Below are 22,390 nucleotides of genomic sequence, written 5' to 3'. Positions count from 1 at the left end.
GGACAAGATAATGCAGGAGGAAACATCCAAAGAGCTCAAGGAAAAGCTTGAAGAAAAACAAGCAACATTGGAAGAGGTGGAGAAAACATGCAAGAAGCTTGAGAAACAAAACGTAGAAACCATCGATGAGTTGAGAACCCTCATCCTGGAAAAAAAAGCTCTTGTAGAAAACTGCATGAAAAAGAAGAACAAACGCTTCCGCTGGCCCTGGAGGAGGAACTCTACTGCTTCCTCACCTGGTGTAGCCTCGTCTTGCTCCACCTCTGTTCACCCCCCCAACCAGTCCCGGCAGTTGACTGTCCCCTCCTGAGCCTGGTTCTGCCGGAGGTTTCTGCCCGTTTAAAGGCAGTTTTTCCTCCCAACTGTCGCCTAGTGCGTGCTCAGAGGGGATTGTTGGGGATTTCTCTCCTCTACCTTGTTTCATTATTTACTTAACTTTTTGTTCTTACTTCATTTTACCTTGTTTCATTATTTACTTGTTAACTCTTTCTTTTTCAACTTATTTATAAAACAATAAACAATTGAATTTATCCTTTGAGTATTTTTCATCTATACCTTTTTCAAACATTCATATCTGTCGTTTATCTTCTTCTTGAAACCTCATAAATGGTGAAGGAAAAATCCAACAGTTCATCTATATATAAAGAAGCACTTAAACTAAAACTGACATAGCTACGTTAATCCTACCGTAAAACAATAAGACGAGGTACGACCTCTCTCATGCTCCTAGGATGTGGGGGTGAACGCCAGAACACCCTGGAATGTTACAGACCTCCTAGGATGAGACATTCTTTCAATATGCCACCAACTATATACTTCTACACACAAATGATTACATGCAGTATTCTACCATATGCAAACTTATATCATTAAAAGACTATACTGACTACTAAGTAAAATTTTCCATTGACATACTTCATCATGAGAAGTATGGCTGCTGTGCCAACCTTGTTGTTGGTCAAAACTCCCTCACTTTCTATCTGCTGGATGAGTGTCCTTATACCAAGGTTCCATTTGAGCTTCTGGCTGGAGAAATAGTTAATAATCCTTCTGCCTTTGGTTATGAGGGCCTGACCTAAGCGCTCACTGATATCGATGCCTGTGAGTTTGTAAAAGTGGTTCGAAAGACCTTTCCGAGTAAACAAGAATGGCCACTGCTCCTGAATTTCAGCTACTGAAGGTGAGGGACAACTGTTGATAAGCTGCCGCTGAGAAATATATGTGAGGCACATGAAGTCATCCACATCAGGTCTCTCCACAGCTCTAGGTCCTTGTGAATTGAAAATTGTTAACAAGATGTGTTTCTTTTCCTCTAAAGAAGTTGGCGTTTCCCCCTCAGGAAGTTTAACTGGCTGCCAATTTATACAACCATAGCTATCAACAAGGCATCTAACTTTTTTAGGTGGGGTTGCACTACTGTTGGGACTGCAGTCTTCCTCATTCCTGGTTCTCTTTGTTTGACGAAGACGATTTGATGCTTCTTAGTAGTGAATAATGTCCACAACCCAGTCTTTCTGACCATACTTCTCCTGTCCTCTGGATGAGCTCTGTCTCCTCTTGTGATTGCATGCGACAGTCGGAGTGGAAATCTTTCCCAAGGAATCTGGAAGTGTGAGACCCAAGAGCTGGAGTAATGGTTGTACATAGTGGTGGACGTGGAGGAGGAGGGGTGAGGTGGATGGCTTGATGTTTCAGCTGATGCAGCAGGGCAAGGCTCCAGAGTAATGGTGTCATTCAGGTTCTCTGGTCTGTTGCCATCTAAAAAAAAATAAATAAATAAAGATCATTGGAAAAGCTACCTTAAAAAGCTACTATGTCAACAAATATGTCCTCACTAAAAGATGAACCCTTCAATTAGGATTGAGTAGTAACGGCAAGGCAGTTTTGGGGACCTTGTCTGAAGATGAAAAGAAGCAATCCCAGGACTGCAAAAGAACTACAAACTCAAGGTCTTGCATTGAAAAGACCTTGAGTCAATATGTTTTACAGCATGTCACAATTTCAAACCCTTAGTTGTACCACTACCAATGAAAGGTTAATGGTGTTAGATTTAGTGTCTACTTTTGTTTATGTTTTCCGTGTTAATTATCTACCGGACAATGTGAGCCCCAAAACGCTCTTCAATATTATACTGTCAAAGTACATGTGTAGTATGGTGAAGAGAACAAAAAAGCTAATCAAGCTAATCAGTGACATATGAGTCTATGAGTGACCTTCAAATCATAGACTCAAGTCTATGATTTATACAGAACCTACACAAACCTCCTTTAAATGCAAGAAGTAGTTTACGTATTTGAATTGGTGTGAGAAAGGGTTTGAGATCTTCTGCCTCCACAAACAAAAGATCACTTTTTTGTTGTACACCAATAACGTCCGTCAGATGTTCTACAATGCAGATTATTTTCTCTCTGTCTAGTGCCGGCAGGAGCCTTGTGAGTTCCTCTTCAATTTCCATCCCTGAAAAAGAATTAAGAGGAAACTGAATGGTGTAGGGAGACAACAAAAAGACCTGCCATGTTATAAAGTGGTAGTGGGTAATAATCCATCAGACTGTCAGCATTTACACACACACTTCTTTCTGGAGGGCAACGCAAGCAGTGAAGTCCAAGGTCAATGAGAAGTACGGATTGATGCAACTCGAGCACAAAGTACAATCCAGAATCATTAACAAGTATAACAGCTATCTTCCCAAAAACCAAGCCATCATCACTGTCATCTACAATGGAAACATAGCCTTTCACATACTTGGTACCTTTGTGGACAACTGCTGACACATCCAAAGTGGTCTGATTAGTGCAGCCGGCTTTTGCCACAGCTTCTTGAATGACAGCGTTGTAAAGATGATGATTGTAATCACTTGCTTCTCCAATGATTTGAACTGTAGGTGGAAACAATTGGCCCACTGAGAGGTAGGACTGCAGTAACTGATGCCGTTCTGTCAGAGTCTTGCATAAGTTGACGAAGTTGTGCACTGTTCTTGTACATGCTTTGAAATACGAGTGCTTGCTCTCAAACCTAAGGGTCCACAAACGAATGTGTGGTCCAAAGTGAAGGATAAGCTCTGCATAATATAAGAAATAGTGAGTTCATAGTGACTAATAGTGACTTCAGTGCACGGTTGCAGGCATCAGCTGACACAGAATCGCTGGCACAGCCTGGTTGGTTATTTAATGGTTTCAGCTTAGTTTATCTAAAACTTCAGTGCACGGTTGCAGGGATCAGCTGACACAGATCCCTGGCACAGGCTGGTTAGTTATTTAATGGTTTCAGCTTAGTTTATTTGATCTAAAACTTCAGTGCACGGTTGCAGGGATCAGCTGACACAGATCCCTGGCACAGGCTGGTTAGTTATTTAATGGTTTCAGCTTAGTTTATTTGATCTAAAACTTCAGTGCACGATTGCAAGGATCAGCTGAAACAGATCGCTGGTACAGGCTGGTTAGTTATTTAATGGTTTCAGCCAAGTTTATCTAAAACTTCAGTGCACGGTTGCAGGGATCAGCTGAAACAGATCGCTGGTACAGGCTGGTTAGTTATTTAATGGTTTCAGCCAAGTTTATCTAAAACTTCAGTGCACGGTTGCAGGGATCAGCTGACACAGATCCCTTGCACAGGCTGGTTAATTATTTAATGGTTTCAACTTAGTTTATTTTATCTAAAACTTCAGTGCACGGTCGCAGGGATCCGCTGACACAGATCGCTGGCACAGGCTGGTTAGTTATTTAATGGTTTCAGCTTAGTTTATTTGATCTAAAACTTTAGTGCACGGTTGCAGGGATCAGCTGACACAGATCGCTGTCACAGGCTGGTTAGTTATTTAAATGGTTTCAGGTTAGTTTATTTGATCTAAGACTTCAGTGCATGGTCGCAAAGATCAGCTGACACAGATCCCTGGCACAGGCTGGTTAGTTATTTAATGGTTTCAGCTTAGTTTATTTTCTCTAAAACTTCAGTGCACGGTCGCAGGGATCAGCTGACACAGATCGCTGGTTAGTTATTTAATGGTTTCAGCTTAGTTTATTTGATCTAAAACTTCAGTGCACGGTTGCAGGGATCAGCTGACACAGATCGCTCGCACAGGCTGGTCAGTTATTTAATGGTTTCAGGTTAGTTTATTTGATCTAAGACTTCAGTGCATGGTCGCAAAGATCAGCTGACACAGATCCCTGGCACACGCTGGTTAGTTATTCAATTGTTTCAGCTTACTTTATTTTCTGTAAAACTTCAGTGCACAGTTGCAGGGATCAGCTGACACAGATCGCTCGCACAGGCTGGTTGGTTATTTAATGGTTTCAGGTTAGTTTATTTGATCTAAGACTTCAGTGCACGTTCGCAAAGATCGGCTGAAACAGATCGCTGGCACAGATACCTTGCACAGGCTGGTTAGTTATTTAATGGTTTCAGCTTAGTTTATTTTATCTAAAACTTCAGTGCACGGTCGCATGGATCCGCTGACACAGATCGCTGGTTAGTTATTTAATGGTTTCAGCTTAGTTTATTTTATCTAAAACTTCAGTGCACGGTCGCATGGATCCGCTGACACAGATCGCTGGTTAGTTATTTAATGGTTTCAGCTTAGTTTATTTTATCTAAAACTTCAGTGCACGGTTGCAGGGATCAGCTGACACAGATCGCTGGCACAGGCTGGTTAGTTATTTAATGGTTTCAGCTTAGTTTATTTGATCTAAAACTTCAGTCCACGTTCGCAGGGATCCGCTGACACAGATCGCTGGCACAGGCTGGTTAGTTATTTAATGGTTTCAGCTTAGTTTATTTGATCTAAAACTTCAGTGCACGGTTGCAGGGATCAGCTGACACAGATCGCTGTCACAGGCTGGTTAGTTATTTAAATGGTTTCAGGTTAGTTTATTTGATCTAAGACTTCAGTGCATGGTCGCAAAGATCAGCTGACACAGATCCCTGGCACAGGCTGGTTAGTTATTTAATGGTTTCAGCTTACTTTATTTTCTGTAAAACTTCAGTGCACGGTCGCAGGGATCAGCTGACACAGATCGCTGGTTAGTTATTTAATGGTTTCAGCTTAGTTTATTTGATCTAAAACTTCAGTCCACGTTCGCAGGGATCAGCTGACACAGATCTCTGGCACAGCCTGGTTGGTTATTTAATGGTTTCAGCTTAGTTTATTTGATCTAAAACTTCAGTGCACGGTTGCAGGGATCAGCTGACACAGATCGCTCGCACAGGCTGGTTAGTTATTTAATGGTTTCAGGTTAGTTTATTTGATCTAATACTTTAGGGCATGGTCGCAAAGATCAGCTGACACAGATCGCTGGGACAGGCTGGTTAGTTATTTAATGGTTTCAGCTTAGTTTATCTAAAACTTCAGTGCACGATTGCAGGGATCAGCTGACACAGATCGCTGGCACAGGCTGGTTAGTTATTTAATGGTTTCAGCTTAGTTTATTTGATCTAAAACTTCAGTGCACGATTGCAGGGATCAGCTGAAACAGATCGCTAGTACAGGCTGGTTAGTTATTTAATGGTTTCAGCTTAGTTTATCTAAAACTTCAGTGCACGGTTGCAGGGATCAGCTGAAACAGATCGCTGGTACAGGCTGGTTGGTTATTTAATGGTTTCAGGTTAGTTTATTTGATCTAAGACTTCAGTGCACGTTCGCAAAGATCGGCTGAAACAGATCGCTGGCACAGATACCTTGCACAGGCTAGTTAGTTATTTAATGGTTTCAGCTTAGTTTATTTTATCTAAAACTTCAGTGCACGGTCGCATGGATCCGCTGACACAGATCGCTGGTTAGTTATTTAATGGTTTCAGCTTAGTTTATTTTATCTAAAACTTCAGTGCACGGTCGCATGGATCCGCTGACACAGATCGCTGGTTAGTTATTTAATGGTTTCAGCTTAGTTTATTTTATCTAAAACTTCAGTGCACGGTTGCAGGGATCAGCTGACACAGATCGCTGGCACAGGCTGGTTAGTTATTTAATGGTTTCAGCTTAGTTTATTTGATCTAAAACTTCAGTCCACGTTCGCAGGGATCCGCTGACACAGATCGCTGGCACAGGCTGGTTAGTTATTTAATGGTTTCAGCTTAGTTTATTTGATCTAAAACTTCAGTGCACGGTTGCAGGGATCAGCTGACACAGATCGCTGTCACAGGCTGGTTAGTTATTTAAATGGTTTCAGGTTAGTTTATTTGATCTAAGACTTCAGTGCATGGTCGCAAAGATCAGCTGACACAGATCCCTGGCACAGGCTGGTTAGTTATTTAATGGTTTCAGCTTACTTTATTTTCTGTAAAACTTCAGTGCACGGTCGCAGGGATCAGCTGACACAGATCGCTGGTTAGTTATTTAATGGTTTCAGCTTAGTTTATTTGATCTAAAACTTCAGTCCACGTTCGCAGGGATCAGCTGACACAGATCTCTGGCACAGCCTGGTTGGTTATTTAATGGTTTCAGCTTAGTTTATTTGATCTAAAACTTCAGTGCACGGTTGCAGGGATCAGCTGACACAGATCGCTCGCACAGGCTGGTTAGTTATTTAATGGTTTCAGGTTAGTTTATTTGATCTAATACTTTAGGGCATGGTCGCAAAGATCAGCTGACACAGATCGCTGGGACAGGCTGGTTAGTTATTTAATGGTTTCAGCTTAGTTTATCTAAAACTTCAGTGCACGATTGCAGGGATCAGCTGACACAGATCGCTGGCACAGGCTGGTTAGTTATTTAATGGTTTCAGCTTAGTTTATTTGATCTAAAACTTCAGTGCACGATTGCAGGGATCAGCTGAAACAGATCGCTAGTACAGGCTGGTTAGTTATTTAATGGTTTCAGCTTAGTTTATCTAAAACTTCAGTGCACGGTTGCAGGGATCAGCTGAAACAGATCGCTGGTACAGGCTGGTTAGTTATTTAATGGTTTCAGGTTAGTTTATTTTATCTAAAACTTCAGTGCACGATTGCAGGGATCAGCTGAAACAGATCGCTGGCACAGATCCCTTGCACAGGCTGGTTAGTTATTTAATGGTTTCAGGTTAGTTTATTTTATCTAAAACTTCAGTGCACGGTCGCAGGGATCAGCTGACACAGATCGCTGGTTAGTTATTTAATGGTTTCAGCTTAGTTTATTTTATCTAAAACTTCAGTGCACGGTCGCAGGGATCAGCTGACACAGATCGCTGGTTAGTTATTTAATGGTTTCAGCTTTGTTTATTTGATCTAAAACTTCAGTCCACGTTCGCAGGGATCAGCTGACACAGATCTCTGGCACAGGCTGGTTAGTTATTTAATGGTTTCAGGTTAGTTTATTTGATCTAAGACTTCAGGGCATGATCGCAAAGATCAGCTGACACATATCGCTGGCACAGGCTGGTTAGTTATTTAATGGTTTCAGGTTAGTTTATTTGATCTAAGACTTCAGGGCATGATCGCAAAGATCAGCTGACACAGATCGCTGGCACTGGCTGGTTAGTTATTTAATGGTTTCAGCTTAGTTTATCTAAAACTTCAGTGCACGATTGCAGGGATCAGCTGACACAGATCGCTGGCACAGGCTGGTTAGTTATTTAATGGTTTCAGCTTAGTTTATCTAAAACTTCAGTGCACGTTCGCAAAGATCAGCTGAAACAGATCGCAGGCACAGATCCCTTGCACAGGCTGGTTAGTTATTTAATGGTTTCAACTTAGTTTATTTTATCTTAAACTTCAGTGCACGGTCGCAGGGATCCGCTGACACAGATCGCTGGTTAGTTATTTAATGGTTTCAGCTTAGTTTATTTTATCTAAAACTTCAGTCCACGTTCGCAGGGATCAGCTGACACAGATCGCTGGCACAGGCTGGTTAGTTATTTAATGGTTTCAGCTTTGTTTATTTGATCTAAAACTTCAGTCCACGTTCGCAGGGATCAGCTGACACAGATCGCTGGCACAGGTTGGTTAGTTATTTAATGGTTTCAGCTTAGTTTATTTGATCTAAGACTTCAGTGCACGGTTGCAGGGATCAGCTGACACAGATCGCTGGCACAGGCTGGTTAGTTATTTAATGGTTTCAACTTAGTTTATTTTATCTAAAACTTCAGTGCACGGTTGCAGGGATCAGCTGAAACAGATCGCTGGCACAGATCCCTTGCACAGGCTGGTTAGTTATTTAATGGTTTCAGCTTTGTTTATTTTATCTAAAACTTCAGTGCACGGTCGCAGGGATCAGCTGACACAGATCGCTGGTTAGTTATTTAATGGTTTCAGCTTAGTTTATTTGATCTAAAACTTCAGTGCACGGTTGCAGGGATCAGCTGACATAGATCGCTGGCACAGGCTGGTTAGTTATTTCGTGGTTTCAGCTTAGTTTATTTTGATCTAAGACTTCAGTGCACGTTCGCAAAGATCAGCTGAAACAGATTGCTGGCACAGGCTGGTTAGTTATTTAATGGTTTCAGCTTAGTTTATTTTATCTTAAACTTCAGTGCACGGTCGCAGGGATCAGCTGACACAGATCGCTGGCACAGGCTGGTTAGTTATTTCGTGGTTTCAGCTTAGTTTATTTTCTCTAAAACTTAAGTGCACGGTTGCAGGGATCAGCTGACACAGATCGCTCGCACAGGCTGGTTAGTTATTTAATGGTTTCAGCTTAGTTTATCTAAAACTTCAGTGCACGGTTGCAGGGATCAGCTGACACAGATCGCTGGCACAGGCTGGTTAGTTATTTAATCGTTTCAGCCAAGTTTATCTAAAACTTCAGTGCACGGTTGCAGGGATCAGCTGGCACAGATCGCTGGCACAGGCTGGTTAGTTATTTAATGGTTTCAGCTTACTTTATTTTCTGTAAAACTTCAGTGCACAGTTGCAGGGATCAGCTAATACAGATCCCTGACACACGCTGGTTAGTTATTTAATGGTTTCAACTTAGTTTATTTTCTCTAAAAATTCAGTGCACGGTTGCAGGGATCAGTTGACAAAGATTCCTGGCACAGGCTGGTTAGTTATTTAATGGTTTCAGCTTACTTTATTTTCTGTAAAACTTCAGTGCACAGTTGCAGGGATCAGCTAATACAGATCCCTGACACACGCTGGTTAGTTATTTAATGGTTTCAACTTAGTTTATTTTCTCTAAAAATTCAGTGCACGGTTGCAGGGATCAGCTGACACAGACCGCTGGCACAGGCTGGTTGGTTATTTAATGGTTTCAGCTTAGTTTATTTTATCTTAAACTTCAGTGCACGGTCGCAGGGATCAGCTGACACAGATCGCTGGTTAGTTATTTAATGGTTTCAGCTTAGTTTATTTGATCTAAAACTTCAGTCCACGTTCGCAGGGATCAGCTGACACAGATCGCTGGCACAGGCTGGTTGGTTATTTAATGGTTTCAGCTTAGTTTATTTTGATCTAAGACTTCAGTGCACATTCGCAAAGATCAGCTGAAACAGATCGCTGGCACAGGCTGGTTAGTTATTTAATTGTTTCAGCTTAGTTTATCTAAAACTTCAGTGCACGGTTGCAGGGATCAGCTGACACAGATCGTTGGCACAGGCTGGTTAGTTATTTAATGGTTTCAACTTAGTTTATCTAAAACTTCAGTGCACGGTTGCAGGAATCAGCTGACACAGATCGCTGGCACAGGCTGGTTAGTTATTTAATGGTTTCGGTTTGGTTTATTTTATCTAAAACTTCAGTGCACAGTTGCAGGGATCAGCTGACACAGATCGCTGGCACAGGCTGGTTAGTTATTTAATGGTTTCAGCTTAGTTTATCTAAAACTTCAGTGCACGGTTGCAGGGATCAGATGAAACAGATCGCTGGCACAGGCTGGCTAGTTATTTAATGGTTTCAGCTTAGTTTATCTAAAACTTCAGTGCACGGTTGCAGGGATCAGCTGACACAGATCCCTGGCACAGGCTGGTTAGTTATTTAATGGTTTTAACTTAGTTTATTTGATCTAAAACTTCAGTGCACGATTGAAGGGATCAGCTGAAACAGATCGCTGGTACAGGCTGGTTAGTTATTTAATGGTTTCAGCCAAGTTTATCTAAAACTTCAGTGCGCGGTTGCAGGGATCAGCTGACACAGATCCCTTGCACAGGCTGGTTAGTTATTTAATGGTTTCAACTTAGTTTATTTTATCTAAAACTTCAGTGCACGGTCGCAGGGATCCGCTGACACAGATCGCTGGCACAGGCTGGTTAGTTATTTAATGGTTTCAGGTTAGTTTATTTGATCTAAGACTTCAGTGCATGGTCGCAAAGATCAGCTGACACAGATCCCTGGCACAGGCTGGTTAGTTATTTAATGGTTTCAACTTAGTTTATTTTATCTAAAACTTCAGTGCACGGTTGCAGTGATCAGCTGACACAGATCGCTGGTTAGTTATTTAATGGTTTCAGCTTTGTTTATTTGATCTACAACTTCAGTCCACGTTCGCAGGGATCAGCTGACAAAGATCTCTGGCACAGGCTGGTTAGTTATTTAATGGTTTCAACTTAGTTTATTTTCTCTAAAACTTCAGTGCACGGTTGCAGGGATCAGCTGACACAGATCGCTGGCACAGGCTGGTTAGTTATTTAGTGGTTTCAGCTTAGTTTATTTGATCTAAAACTTCAGTGCACGGTTGCAGGGATCAGCTGACACAGATCGCTCGCACAGGCTGGTTAGTTATTTAATGGTTTCAGGTTAGTTTATTTGATCTAAGACTTCAGTGCATGGTCGCAAAGATCAGCTGACACAGATCCCTGGCACAGGCTGGTTAGTTATTTAATTGTTTCAGCTTACTTTATTTTCTGTAAAACTTCAGTGCACAGTTGCAGGGATCAGCTAACACAGATCCCTAACACGCTGGTTAGTTATTTAATGGTTTCAACTTAGTTTATTTGATCTAAAACTTCAGTGCACGGTTGCAGGGATCAGCTGACACAGATCGCTGGCACAGGCTGGTTAGTTGTTTAGTGGTTTCAGCTTAGTTTATTTGATCTAAAACTTCAGTCCACGTTCGCAGGGATCAGCTGACACAGATCGCTGGTTAGTTATTTAATGGTTTCAGCTTAGTTTATTTTATCTAAAACTTCAGTGCACGGTCGCAGGGATCAGCTGACACAGATCGCTGGTTAGTTATTTAATGGTTTCAGCTTAGTTTATTTGATCTAAAACTTCAGTGCACGGTTGCAAGGATCAGCTGACACAGATCGCTGGCACAGGCTGGTTAGTTATTTAATGGTTTCAACTTAGTTTATTTTATCTAAAACTTCAGTGCACGGTCGCAGTGATCAGCTGACACAGATCGCTGGTTAGTTATTTAATGGTTTCAACTTAGTTTATTTGATCTAAAACTTCAGTGCACGGTTGCAGGGATCAGCTGACACAGATCGCTGGCACAGGCTGGTTAGTTATTTAATGGTTTCAGCTTAGTTTATTTGATCTAAAACTTCAGTGCACGGTTGCAGGGATCAGCTGACACAGATCGCTGGCACAGGCTGGTTAGTTATTTAATGGTTTCAGCTTAGTTTATTTGATCTAAGACGTAAGTGCACGGTTGCAGGGATCAGCTGACACAGATCGCTGGCACAGGCTGGTTAGTTATTTAATGGTTTCAGCTTAGTTTATTTGATCTAAAACTTCAGTGCACGGTTGCAGGGATCAGCTGACACAGATCGCTGGCACAGGCTGGTTAGTTATTTAAATGGTTTCAACTTAGTTTATCATAAAAAACTTCAGTGCACGGTTGCAGGAATCAGCTGAAACAGATCGCTGGCACAGGCTGGTTAGTTATTTAATGGTTTCAGCTTAGTTTATCTAAAACTTCAGTGCACGGTTGCAGGGATCAGATGAAACAGATCGCTGGCACAGGCTGGCTAGTTATTTAATGGTTTCAGCCAAGTTTATCTAAAACTTCAGTGCACGGTTGCAGGGATCAGCTGAAACAGATCGCTGGTACAGGTTGGTTAGTTATTTAATGGTTTCAGCCAAGTTTATCTAAAACTTCAGTGCACGGTTGCAGGGATCAGCTGACACAGATCCCTTGCACAGGCTGGTTAGTTATTTAATGGTTTCAACTTAGTTTATTTTATCTAAAACTTCAGTGCACGGTCGCAGGGATCAGCTGACACAGATCGCTGGCACAGGCTGGTTAGTTATTTAATGGTTTCAACTTAGTTTATTTTATCTAAAACTTCAGTGCACGGTCGCAGGGATCAGCTGACACAGATCGCTGTCACAGGCTGGTTAGTTATTTAAATGGTTTCAGGTTAGTTTATTTGATCTAAATCTTCAGTGCACGGTCGCAGGGATCAGCTGACACAGATCGCTGGCACAGGCTGGTTAGTTATTTAAATGGTTTCAGGTTAGTTTATTTGATCTAAATCTTCAGTGCACGGTTGCAGGGATCAGCTGACACAGATCGCTGGCACAGCCTGGTTGGTTATTTAAATGGTTTCAGGTTAGTTTATTTGATCTAAATCTTCAGTGCACGGTCGCAGGGATCAGCTGACACAGATCGCTGGCACAGGCTGGTTAGTTATTTAAATGGTTTCAGGTTAGTTTATTTGATCTAAGACTTCAGTGCACGGTTGCAGGGATCAGCTGACACAGATCGCTCGCACAGGCTGGTTGGTTATTTAATGGTTTCAGGTTAGTTTATTTGATCTAAGACTTCAGTGCACGTTCGCAAAGATCAGCTGAAACAGATCGCTGGCACAGATTGCTCGCACAGGCTGGTTAGTTATTTAATGGTTTCAACTTAGTTTATTTTATCTTAAACTTCAGTGCACGGTCGCAGGGATCAGCTGACACAGATCGCTGGTTAGTTATTTAATGGTTTCAGCTTAGTTTATTTTATCTAAAACTTCAGTGCACGGTCGCAGGGATCAGCTGACACAGATCGCTGGTTAGTTATTTAATGGTTTCAGCTTAGTTTATTTGATCTAAGACGTAAGTGCACGGTTGCAGGGATCAGCTGACACAGATCGCTGGCACAGGCTGGTTAGTTATTTAATGGTTTCAGCTTAGTTTATTTTGATCTAAGACTTCAGTGCACGGTCGCAGTGATCAGCTGACACAGATCGCTGGTTAGTTATTTAATGGTTTCAACTTAGTTTATTTGATCTAAAACTTCAGTCCACGTTCGCAGGGATCAGCTGACACAGATCCCTGGCACAGGCTGGTTGGTTATTTAATGGTTTCGGCTTAGTTTATTTGATCTAAAACTTCAGTGCACGGTTGCAGGAATCAGCTGACACAGATCGCTGGCACAGGCTGGTTAGTTATTTAATGGTTTCAGCTTAGTTTATTTGATCTAAAACTTCAGTGCACGGTTGCAGGGATCAGCTGACACAGACCGCTGGCACAGGCTGGTTGGTTATTTAATGGTTTCAGCTTAGTTTATTTTATCTTAAACTTCAGTGCACGGTCGCAGGGATCAGCTGACACAGATCGCTGGTTAGTTATTTAATGGTTTCAGCTTTGTTTATTTGATCTAAAACTTCAGTCCACGTTCGCAGGGATCAGCTGACACAGATCGCTGGCACAGGCTGGTTGGTTATTTAATGGTTTCAGCTTAGTTTATCTAAAACTTCAGTGCACGGTTGCAGGAATCAGCTGACACAGATCGCTGGCACAGGCTGGTTAGTTATTTAATGGTTTCAACTTAGTTTATCTAAAACTTCAGTGCACGGTTGCAGGAATCAGCTGACACAGATCGCTGGCACAGGCTGGTTAGTTATTTAATGGTCTCAACTTAGTTTATCTAAAACTTCAGTGCACGGTTGCAGGAATCAGCTGACACAGATCGCTGGCACAGGCTGGTTAGTTATTTAATGGTTTCGGTTTGGTTTATTTTATCTAAAACTTCAGTGCACGGTTGCAGGGATCAGCTGACACAGATCGCTGGCACAGGCTGGTTAGTTATTTAATGGTTTCGGTTTGGTTTATTTTATCTAAAACTTCAGTGCACGGTTGCAGGGATCAGCTGACACAGATCGCTGGCACAGGCTGGTTAGTTATTTAATGGTTTCGGTTTGGTTTATTTTATCTAAAACTTCAGTGCACGGTTGCAGGGATCAGCTGACACAGATCGCTGGCACAGGCTGGTTAGTTATTTAATGGTTTCAGCTTAGTTTATCTAAAACTTCAGTGCACGGTTGCAGGGATCAGCTGACACAGATCCCTGGCACAGGCTGGTTAGTTATTTAATGGTTTTAACTTAGTTTATTTGATCTAAAACTTCAGTGCACGATTGCAGGGATCAGCTGAAACAGATCCCTGGCACAGGCTGGTTAGTTATTTAATGGTTTCAACTTAGTTTATTTTATCTAAAACTTCAGTGCACGGTCGCAGGGATCCGCTGACACAGATCGCTGGCACAGGCTGGTTAGTTATTTAATGGTTTCAGGTTAGTTTATTTGATCTAAGACTTCAGTGCATGGTCGCAAAGATCAGCTGACACAGATCCCTGGCACAGGCTGGTTAGTTATTTAATGGTTTCAACTTAGTTTATTTTATCTAAAACTTCAGTGCACGGTTGCAGTGATCAGCTGACACAGATCGCTGGTACAGGCTGGTTAGTTATTTAGTGGTTTCAGCTTAGTTTATTTGATCTACAACTTCAGTCCACGTTCGCAGGGATCAGCTGACAAAGATCTCTGGCACAGGCTGGTTAGTTATTTAATGGTTTCAACTTAGTTTATCATAAAAAACTTCAGTGCACGGTTGCAGGAATCAGCTGAAACAGATCGCTGGCACAGGCTGGTTAGTTATTTAATGGTTTCAGCTTAGTTTATCTAAAACTTCAGTGCACGGTTGTAGGGATCAGCTGACACAGATCGTTGGCACAGGCTGGTTAGTTATTTAATGGTTTCAACTTAGTTTATCTAAAACTTCAGTGCACGGTTGCAGGGATCAGATGAAACAGATCGCTGGCACAGGGTGGCTAGTTATTTAATGGTTTCAGCTTAGTTTATCTAAAACTTCAGTGCACGGTTGCAGGGATCAGCTGACACAGATCCCTGGCACAGGCTGGTTAGTTATTTAATGGTTTCAGCTTAGTTTATCTAAAACTTCAGTGCACGGTTGCAGGGATCAGCTGACACAGATCGCTGGCACAGGCTGGTTAGTTATTTAATGGTTTCAGCTTAGTTTATCTAAAACTTCAGTGCACGGTTGCAGGGATCAGCTGACACAGATCGCTGGCACAGGCTGGTTAGTTATTTAATGGTTTCAGCTTAGTTTATCTAAAACTTCAGTGCACGGTTGCAGGGATCAGCTGAAACAGATCGCTGGTACAGGCTGGTTAGTTATTTAATGGTTTCAGCCAAGTTTATCTAAAACTTCAGTGCACGGTTGCAGGGATCAGCTGACACAGATCGCTGGCACAGGCTGGCTAGTTATTTAATGGTTTCAGCCATGTTTATCTAAAACTTCAGTGCACGGTTGCAGGGATCAGCTGAAACAGATCGCTGGTACAGGTTGGTTAGTTATTTAATGGTTTCAGCCAAGTTTATCTAAAACTTCAGTGCGCGGTTGCAGGGATCAGCTGACACAGATCCCTTGCACAGGCTGGTTAGTTATTTCGTGGTTTCAGCTTAGTTTATTTTGATCTAAGACTTCAGTGCACGTTCGCAAAGATCAGCTGAAACAGATTGCTGGCACAGGCTGGTTAGTTATTTAATGGTTTCAGCTTAGTTTATTTTATCTTAAACTTCAGTGCACGGTCGCAGGGATCAGCTGACACAGATCGCTGGCACAGGCTGGTTAGTTATTTCGTGGTTTCAGCTTAGTTTATTTTCTCTAAAACTTAAGTGCACGGTTGCAGGGATCAGCTGACACAGATCGCTCGCACAGGCTGGTTAGTTATTTAATGGTTTCAGCTTAGTTTATCTAAAACTTCAGTGCACGGTTGCAGGGATCAGCTGACACAGATCGCTGGCACAGGCTGGTTAGTTATTTAATCGTTTCAGCCAAGTTTATCTAAAACTTCAGTGCACGGTTGCAGGGATCAGCTGGCACAGATCGCTGGCACAGGCTGGTTAGTTATTTAATGGTTTCAGCTTACTTTATTTTCTGTAAAACTTCAGTGCACAGTTGCAGGGATCAGCTAATACAGATCCCTGACACACGCTGGTTAGTTATTTAATGGTTTCAACTTAGTTTATTTTCTCTAAAAATTCAGTGCACGGTTGCAGGGATCAGTTGACAAAGATTCCTGGCACAGGCTGGTTAGTTATTTAATGGTTTCAGCTTACTTTATTTTCTGTAAAACTTCAGTGCACAGTTGCAGGGATCAGCTAATACAGATCCCTGACACACGCTGGTTAGTTATTTAATGGTTTCAACTTAGTTTATTTTCTCTAAAAATTCAGTGCACGGTTGCAGGGATCAGCTGACACAGACCGCTGGCACAGGCTGGTTGGTTATTTAATGGTTTCAGCTTAGTTTATTTTATCTTAAACTTCAGTGCACGGTCGCAGGGATCAGCTGACACAGATCGCTGGTTAGTTATTTAATGGTTTCAGCTTTGTTTATTTGATCTAAAACTTCAGTCCACGTTCGCAGGGATCAGCTGACACAGATCGCTGGCACAGGCTGGTTGGTTATTTAATGGTTTCAGCTTAGTTTATTTTGATCTAAGACTTCAGTGCACATTCGCAAAGATCAGCTGAAACAGATCGCTGGCACAGGCTGGTTAGTTATTTAATTGTTTCAGCTTAGTTTATCTAAAACTTCAGTGCACGGTTGCAGGGATCAGCTGACACAGATCGTTGGCACAGGCTGGTTAGTTATTTAATGGTTTCAACTTAGTTTATCTAAAACTTCAGTGCACGGTTGCAGGAATCAGCTGACACAGATCGCTGGCACAGGCTGGTTAGTTATTTAATGGTTTCGGTTTGGTTTATTTTATCTAAAACTTCAGTGCACAGTTGCAGGGATCAGCTGACACAGATCGCTGGCACAGGCTGGTTAGTTATTTAATGGTTTCAGCTTAGTTTATCTAAAACTTCAGTGCACGGTTGCAGGGATCAGATGAAACAGATCGCTGGCACAGGCTGGCTAGTTATTTAATGGTTTCAGCTTAGTTTATCTAAAACTTCAGTGCACGGTTGCAGGGATCAGCTGACACAGATCCCTGGCACAGGCTGGTTAGTTATTTAATGGTTTTAACTTAGTTTATTTGATCTAAAACTTCAGTGCACGATTGAAGGGATCAGCTGAAACAGATCGCTGGTACAGGCTGGTTAGTTATTTAATGGTTTCAGCCAAGTTTATCTAAAACTTCAGTGCGCGGTTGCAGGGATCAGCTGACACAGATCCCTTGCACAGGCTGGTTAGTTATTTAATGGTTTCAACTTAGTTTATTTTATCTAAAACTTCAGTGCACGGTCGCAGGGATCCGCTGACACAGATCGCTGGCACAGGCTGGTTAGTTATTTAATGGTTTCAGGTTAGTTTATTTGATCTAAGACTTCAGTGCATGGTCGCAAAGATCAGCTGACACAGATCCCTGGCACAGGCTGGTTAGTTATTTAATGGTTTCAACTTAGTTTATTTTATCTAAAACTTCAGTGCACGGTTGCAGTGATCAGCTGACACAGATCGCTGGTTAGTTATTTAATGGTTTCAGCTTTGTTTATTTGATCTACAACTTCAGTCCACGTTCGCAGGGATCAGCTGACAAAGATCTCTGGCACAGGCTGGTTAGTTATTTAATGGTTTCAACTTAGTTTATTTTCTCTAAAACTTCAGTGCACGGTTGCAGGGATCAGCTGACACAGATCGCTGGCACAGGCTGGTTAGTTATTTAGTGGTTTCAGCTTAGTTTATTTGATCTAAAACTTCAGTGCACGGTTGCAGGGATCAGCTGACACAGATCGCTCGCACAGGCTGGTTAGTTATTTAATGGTTTCAGGTTAGTTTATTTGATCTAAGACTTCAGTGCATGGTCGCAAAGATCAGCTGACACAGATCCCTGGCACAGGCTGGTTAGTTATTTAATTGTTTCAGCTTACTTTATTTTCTGTAAAACTTCAGTGCACAGTTGCAGGGATCAGCTAACACAGATCCCTAACACGCTGGTTAGTTATTTAATGGTTTCAACTTAGTTTATTTGATCTAAAACTTCAGTGCACGGTTGCAGGGATCAGCTGACACAGATCGCTGGCACAGGCTGGTTAGTTGTTTAGTGGTTTCAGCTTAGTTTATTTGATCTAAAACTTCAGTCCACGTTCGCAGGGATCAGCTGACACAGATCGCTGGTTAGTTATTTAATGGTTTCAGCTTAGTTTATTTTATCTAAAACTTCAGTGCACGGTCGCAGGGATCAGCTGACACAGATCGCTGGTTAGTTATTTAATGGTTTCAGCTTAGTTTATTTGATCTAAAACTTCAGTGCACGGTTGCAAGGATCAGCTGACACAGATCGCTGGCACAGGCTGGTTAGTTATTTAATGGTTTCAACTTAGTTTATTTTATCTAAAACTTCAGTGCACGGTCGCAGTGATCAGCTGACACAGATCGCTGGTTAGTTATTTAATGGTTTCAACTTAGTTTATTTGATCTAAAACTTCAGTGCACGGTTGCAGGGATCAGCTGACACAGATCGCTGGCACAGGCTGGTTAGTTATTTAATGGTTTCAGCTTAGTTTATTTGATCTAAAACTTCAGTGCACGGTTGCAGGGATCAGCTGACACAGATCGCTGGCACAGGCTGGTTAGTTATTTAATGGTTTCAGCTTAGTTTATTTGATCTAAGACGTAAGTGCACGGTTGCAGGGATCAGCTGACACAGATCGCTGGCACAGGCTGGTTAGTTATTTAATGGTTTCAGCTTAGTTTATTTGATCTAAAACTTCAGTGCACGGTTGCAGGGATCAGCTGACACAGATCGCTGGCACAGGCTGGTTAGTTATTTAAATGGTTTCAACTTAGTTTATCATAAAAAACTTCAGTGCACGGTTGCAGGAATCAGCTGAAACAGATCGCTGGCACAGGCTGGTTAGTTATTTAATGGTTTCAGCTTAGTTTATCTAAAACTTCAGTGCACGGTTGCAGGGATCAGATGAAACAGATCGCTGGCACAGGCTGGCTAGTTATTTAATGGTTTCAGCCAAGTTTATCTAAAACTTCAGTGCACGGTTGCAGGGATCAGCTGAAACAGATCGCTGGTACAGGTTGGTTAGTTATTTAATGGTTTCAGCCAAGTTTATCTAAAACTTCAGTGCACGGTTGCAGGGATCAGCTGACACAGATCCCTTGCACAGGCTGGTTAGTTATTTAATGGTTTCAACTTAGTTTATTTTATCTAAAACTTCAGTGCACGGTCGCAGGGATCAGCTGACACAGATCGCTGGCACAGGCTGGTTAGTTATTTAATGGTTTCAACTTAGTTTATTTTATCTAAAACTTCAGTGCACGGTCGCAGGGATCAGCTGACACAGATCGCTGTCACAGGCTGGTTAGTTATTTAAATGGTTTCAGGTTAGTTTATTTGATCTAAATCTTCAGTGCACGGTCGCAGGGATCAGCTGACACAGATCGCTGGCACAGGCTGGTTAGTTATTTAAATGGTTTCAGGTTAGTTTATTTGATCTAAATCTTCAGTGCACGGTTGCAGGGATCAGCTGACACAGATCGCTGGCACAGCCTGGTTGGTTATTTAAATGGTTTCAGGTAAGTTTATTTGATCTAAATCTTCAGTGCACGGTCGCAGGGATCAGCTGACACAGATCGCTGGCACAGGCTGGTTAGTTATTTAAATGGTTTCATGTTAGTTTATTTGATCTAAGACTTCAGTGCACGGTTGCAGGGATCAGCTGACACAGATCGCTCGCACAGGCTGGTTGGTTATTTAATGGTTTCAGGTTAGTTTATTTGATCTAAGACTTCAGTGCACGTTCGCAAAGATCAGCTGAAACAGATCGCTGGCACAGATTGCTCGCACAGGCTGGTTAGTTATTTAATGGTTTCAACTTAGTTTATTTTATCTTAAACTTCAGTGCACGGTCGCAGGGATCAGCTGACACAGATCGCTGGTTAGTTATTTAATGGTTTCAGCTTAGTTTATTTTATCTAAAACTTCAGTGCACGGTCGCAGGGATCAGCTGACACAGATCGCTGGTTAGTTATTTAATGGTTTCAGCTTAGTTTATTTGATCTAAGACGTAAGTGCACGGTTGCAGGGATCAGCTGACACAGATCGCTGGCACAGGCTGGTTAGTTATTTAATGGTTTCAGCTTAGTTTATTTTGATCTAAGACTTCAGTGCACGGTCGCAGTGATCAGCTGACACAGATCGCTGGTTAGTTATTTAATGGTTTCAACTTAGTTTATTTGATCTAAAACTTCAGTCCACGTTCGCAGGGATCAGCTGACACAGATCCCTGGCACAGGCTGGTTGGTTATTTAATGGTTTCGGCTTAGTTTATTTGATCTAAAACTTCAGTGCACGGTTGCAGGGATCAGCTGACACAGATCGCTGGCACAGGCTGGTTAGTTATTTAATGGTTTCAGCTTAGTTTATTTGATCTAAGACGTAAGTGCACGGTTGCAGGAATCAGCTGACACAGATCGCTGGCACAGGCTGGTTAGTTATTTAATGGTTTCAGCTTAGTTTATTTGATCTAAAACTTCAGTGCACGGTTGCAGGGATCAGCTGACACAGACCGCTGGCACAGGCTGGTTGGTTATTTAATGGTTTCAGCTTAGTTTATTTTATCTTAAACTTCAGTGCACGGTCGCAGGGATCAGCTGACACAGATCGCTGGTTAGTTATTTAATGGTTTCAGCTTTGTTTATTTGATCTAAAACTTCAGTCCACGTTCGCAGGGATCAGCTGACACAGATCGCTGGCACAGGCTGGTTGGTTATTTAATGGTTTCAGCTTAGTTTATCTAAAACTTCAGTGCACGGTTGCAGGAATCAGCTGACACAGATCGCTGGCACAGGCTGGTTAGTTATTTAATGGTTTCAACTTAGTTTATCTAAAACTTCAGTGCACGGTTGCAGGAATCAGCTGACACAGATCGCTGGCACAGGCTGGTTAGTTATTTAATGGTTTCAACTTAGTTTATCTAAAACTTCAGTGCACGGTTGCAGGAATCAGCTGACACAGATCGCTGGCACAGGCTGGTTAGTTATTTAATGGTTTCGGTTTGGTTTATTTTATCTAAAACTTCAGTGCACGGTTGCAGGGATCAGCTGACACAGATCGCTGGCACAGGCTGGTTAGTTATTTAATGGTTTCGGTTTGGTTTATTTTATCTAAAACTTCAGTGCACGGTTGCAGGGATCAGCTGACACAGATCGCTGGCACAGGCTGGTTAGTTATTTAATGGTTTCGGTTTGGTTTATTTTATCTAAAACTTCAGTGCACGGTTGCAGGGATCAGCTGACACAGATCGCTGGCACAGGCTGGTTAGTTATTTAATGGTTTCAGCTTAGTTTATCTAAAACTTCAGTGCACGGTTGCAGGGATCAGCTGACACAGATCCCTGGCACAGGCTGGTTAGTTATTTAATGGTTTTAACTTAGTTTATTTGATCTAAAACTTCAGTGCACGATTGCAGGGATCAGCTGAAACAGATCCCTGGCACAGGCTGGTTAGTTATTTAATGGTTTCAACTTAGTTTATTTTATCTAAAACTTCAGTGCACGGTCGCAGGGATCCGCTGACACAGATCGCTGGCACAGGCTGGTTAGTTATTTAATGGTTTCAGGTTAGTTTATTTGATCTAAGACTTCAGTGCATGGTCGCAAAGATCAGCTGACACAGATCCCTGGCACAGGCTGGTTAGTTATTTAATGGTTTCAACTTAGTTTATTTTATCTAAAACTTCAGTGCACGGTTGCAGTGATCAGCTGACACAGATCGCTGGTACAGGCTGGTTAGTTATTTAGTGGTTTCAGCTTAGTTTATTTGATCTACAACTTCAGTCCACGTTCGCAGGGATCAGCTGACAAAGATCTCTGGCACAGGCTGGTTAGTTATTTAATGGTTTCAACTTAGTTTATTTTCTCTAAAACTTCAGTGCACGGTTGCAGGGATCAGCTGACACAGATCGCTGGCACAGGCTGGTTAGTTATTTAGTGGTTTCAGCTTAGTTTATTTGATTTAAAACTTCAGTGCACGGTTGCAGGGATCAGCTGACACAGATCGCTGGCACAGGCTGGTTAGTTATTTAATGGTTTCAACTTAGTTTATTTGATCTAAGACGTAAGTGCACGGTTGCAGGGATCAGCTGACACAGATCGCTGGCACAGGCTGGTTAGTTATTTAATGGTTTCAGCTTAGTTTATTTGATCTAAAACTTCAGTGCACGGTTGCAGGGATCAGCTGACACAGATCGCTGGCACAGGCTGGTTAGTTATTTAAATGGTTTCAACTTAGTTTATCATAAAAAACTTCAGTGCACGGTTGCAGGAATCAGCTGAAACAGATCGC

At 42.1% G+C, this 22,390-nt stretch overlaps 1 protein-coding gene across 1 annotated transcript; it reads right to left on the bottom strand.

The window, feature by feature from the left end:
- Nucleotides 1-226: 226 nt before the first annotated feature.
- On the bottom strand, nucleotides 227-1,645 carry LOC147336266 (uncharacterized). Its single transcript, XM_086286159.1, has 3 exons — nucleotides 1,525-1,645; nucleotides 916-1,480; nucleotides 227-775 (listed from the first exon to the last, which is right to left on the bottom strand). The coding sequence occupies exons 1-3, from the start codon at nucleotides 1,643-1,645 to the stop codon at nucleotides 727-729; spliced, it is 735 nt and encodes a 244-aa protein (XP_086142285.1). The 3' UTR covers nucleotides 227-726.
- Between the last annotated feature and the right edge of the window lie 20,745 nt (nucleotides 1,646-22,390).

Source organism: Aulonocara sp. 'chitande type north' Nkhata Bay, linkage group LG3 (assembly GCF_057382095.1).
Source record: "Aulonocara sp. 'chitande type north' Nkhata Bay isolate Kocher_YH1m ecotype deep benthic linkage group LG3, A_spYH_male_GT1.1, whole genome shotgun sequence".
Taxonomy (NCBI): domain Eukaryota; kingdom Metazoa; phylum Chordata; class Actinopteri; order Cichliformes; family Cichlidae; genus Aulonocara; species Aulonocara sp. 'chitande type north' Nkhata Bay.
This window is presented reverse-complemented; position numbering and strand designations above follow the sequence as displayed.

Bases quoted from the DNA above. Each gene is read 5' to 3' on its own strand.
- LOC147336266 (XM_086286159.1), bottom strand. From the start codon at position 1,645: ATGTACAACCATTACTCCAGCTCTTGGGTCTCACACTTCCAGATTCCT. The intron at 1,481-1,524 runs GTATGGTCAGAA...TTCACTACTAAG, and splicing joins TCATCCAGAGGACAGGAGAA to AAGCATCAAATCGTCTTCGT. The intron at 776-915 runs GTATGTCAATGG...GTCTCATCCTAG, and splicing joins GCCATACTTCTCATGATGAA to GAGGTCTGTAACATTCCAGG.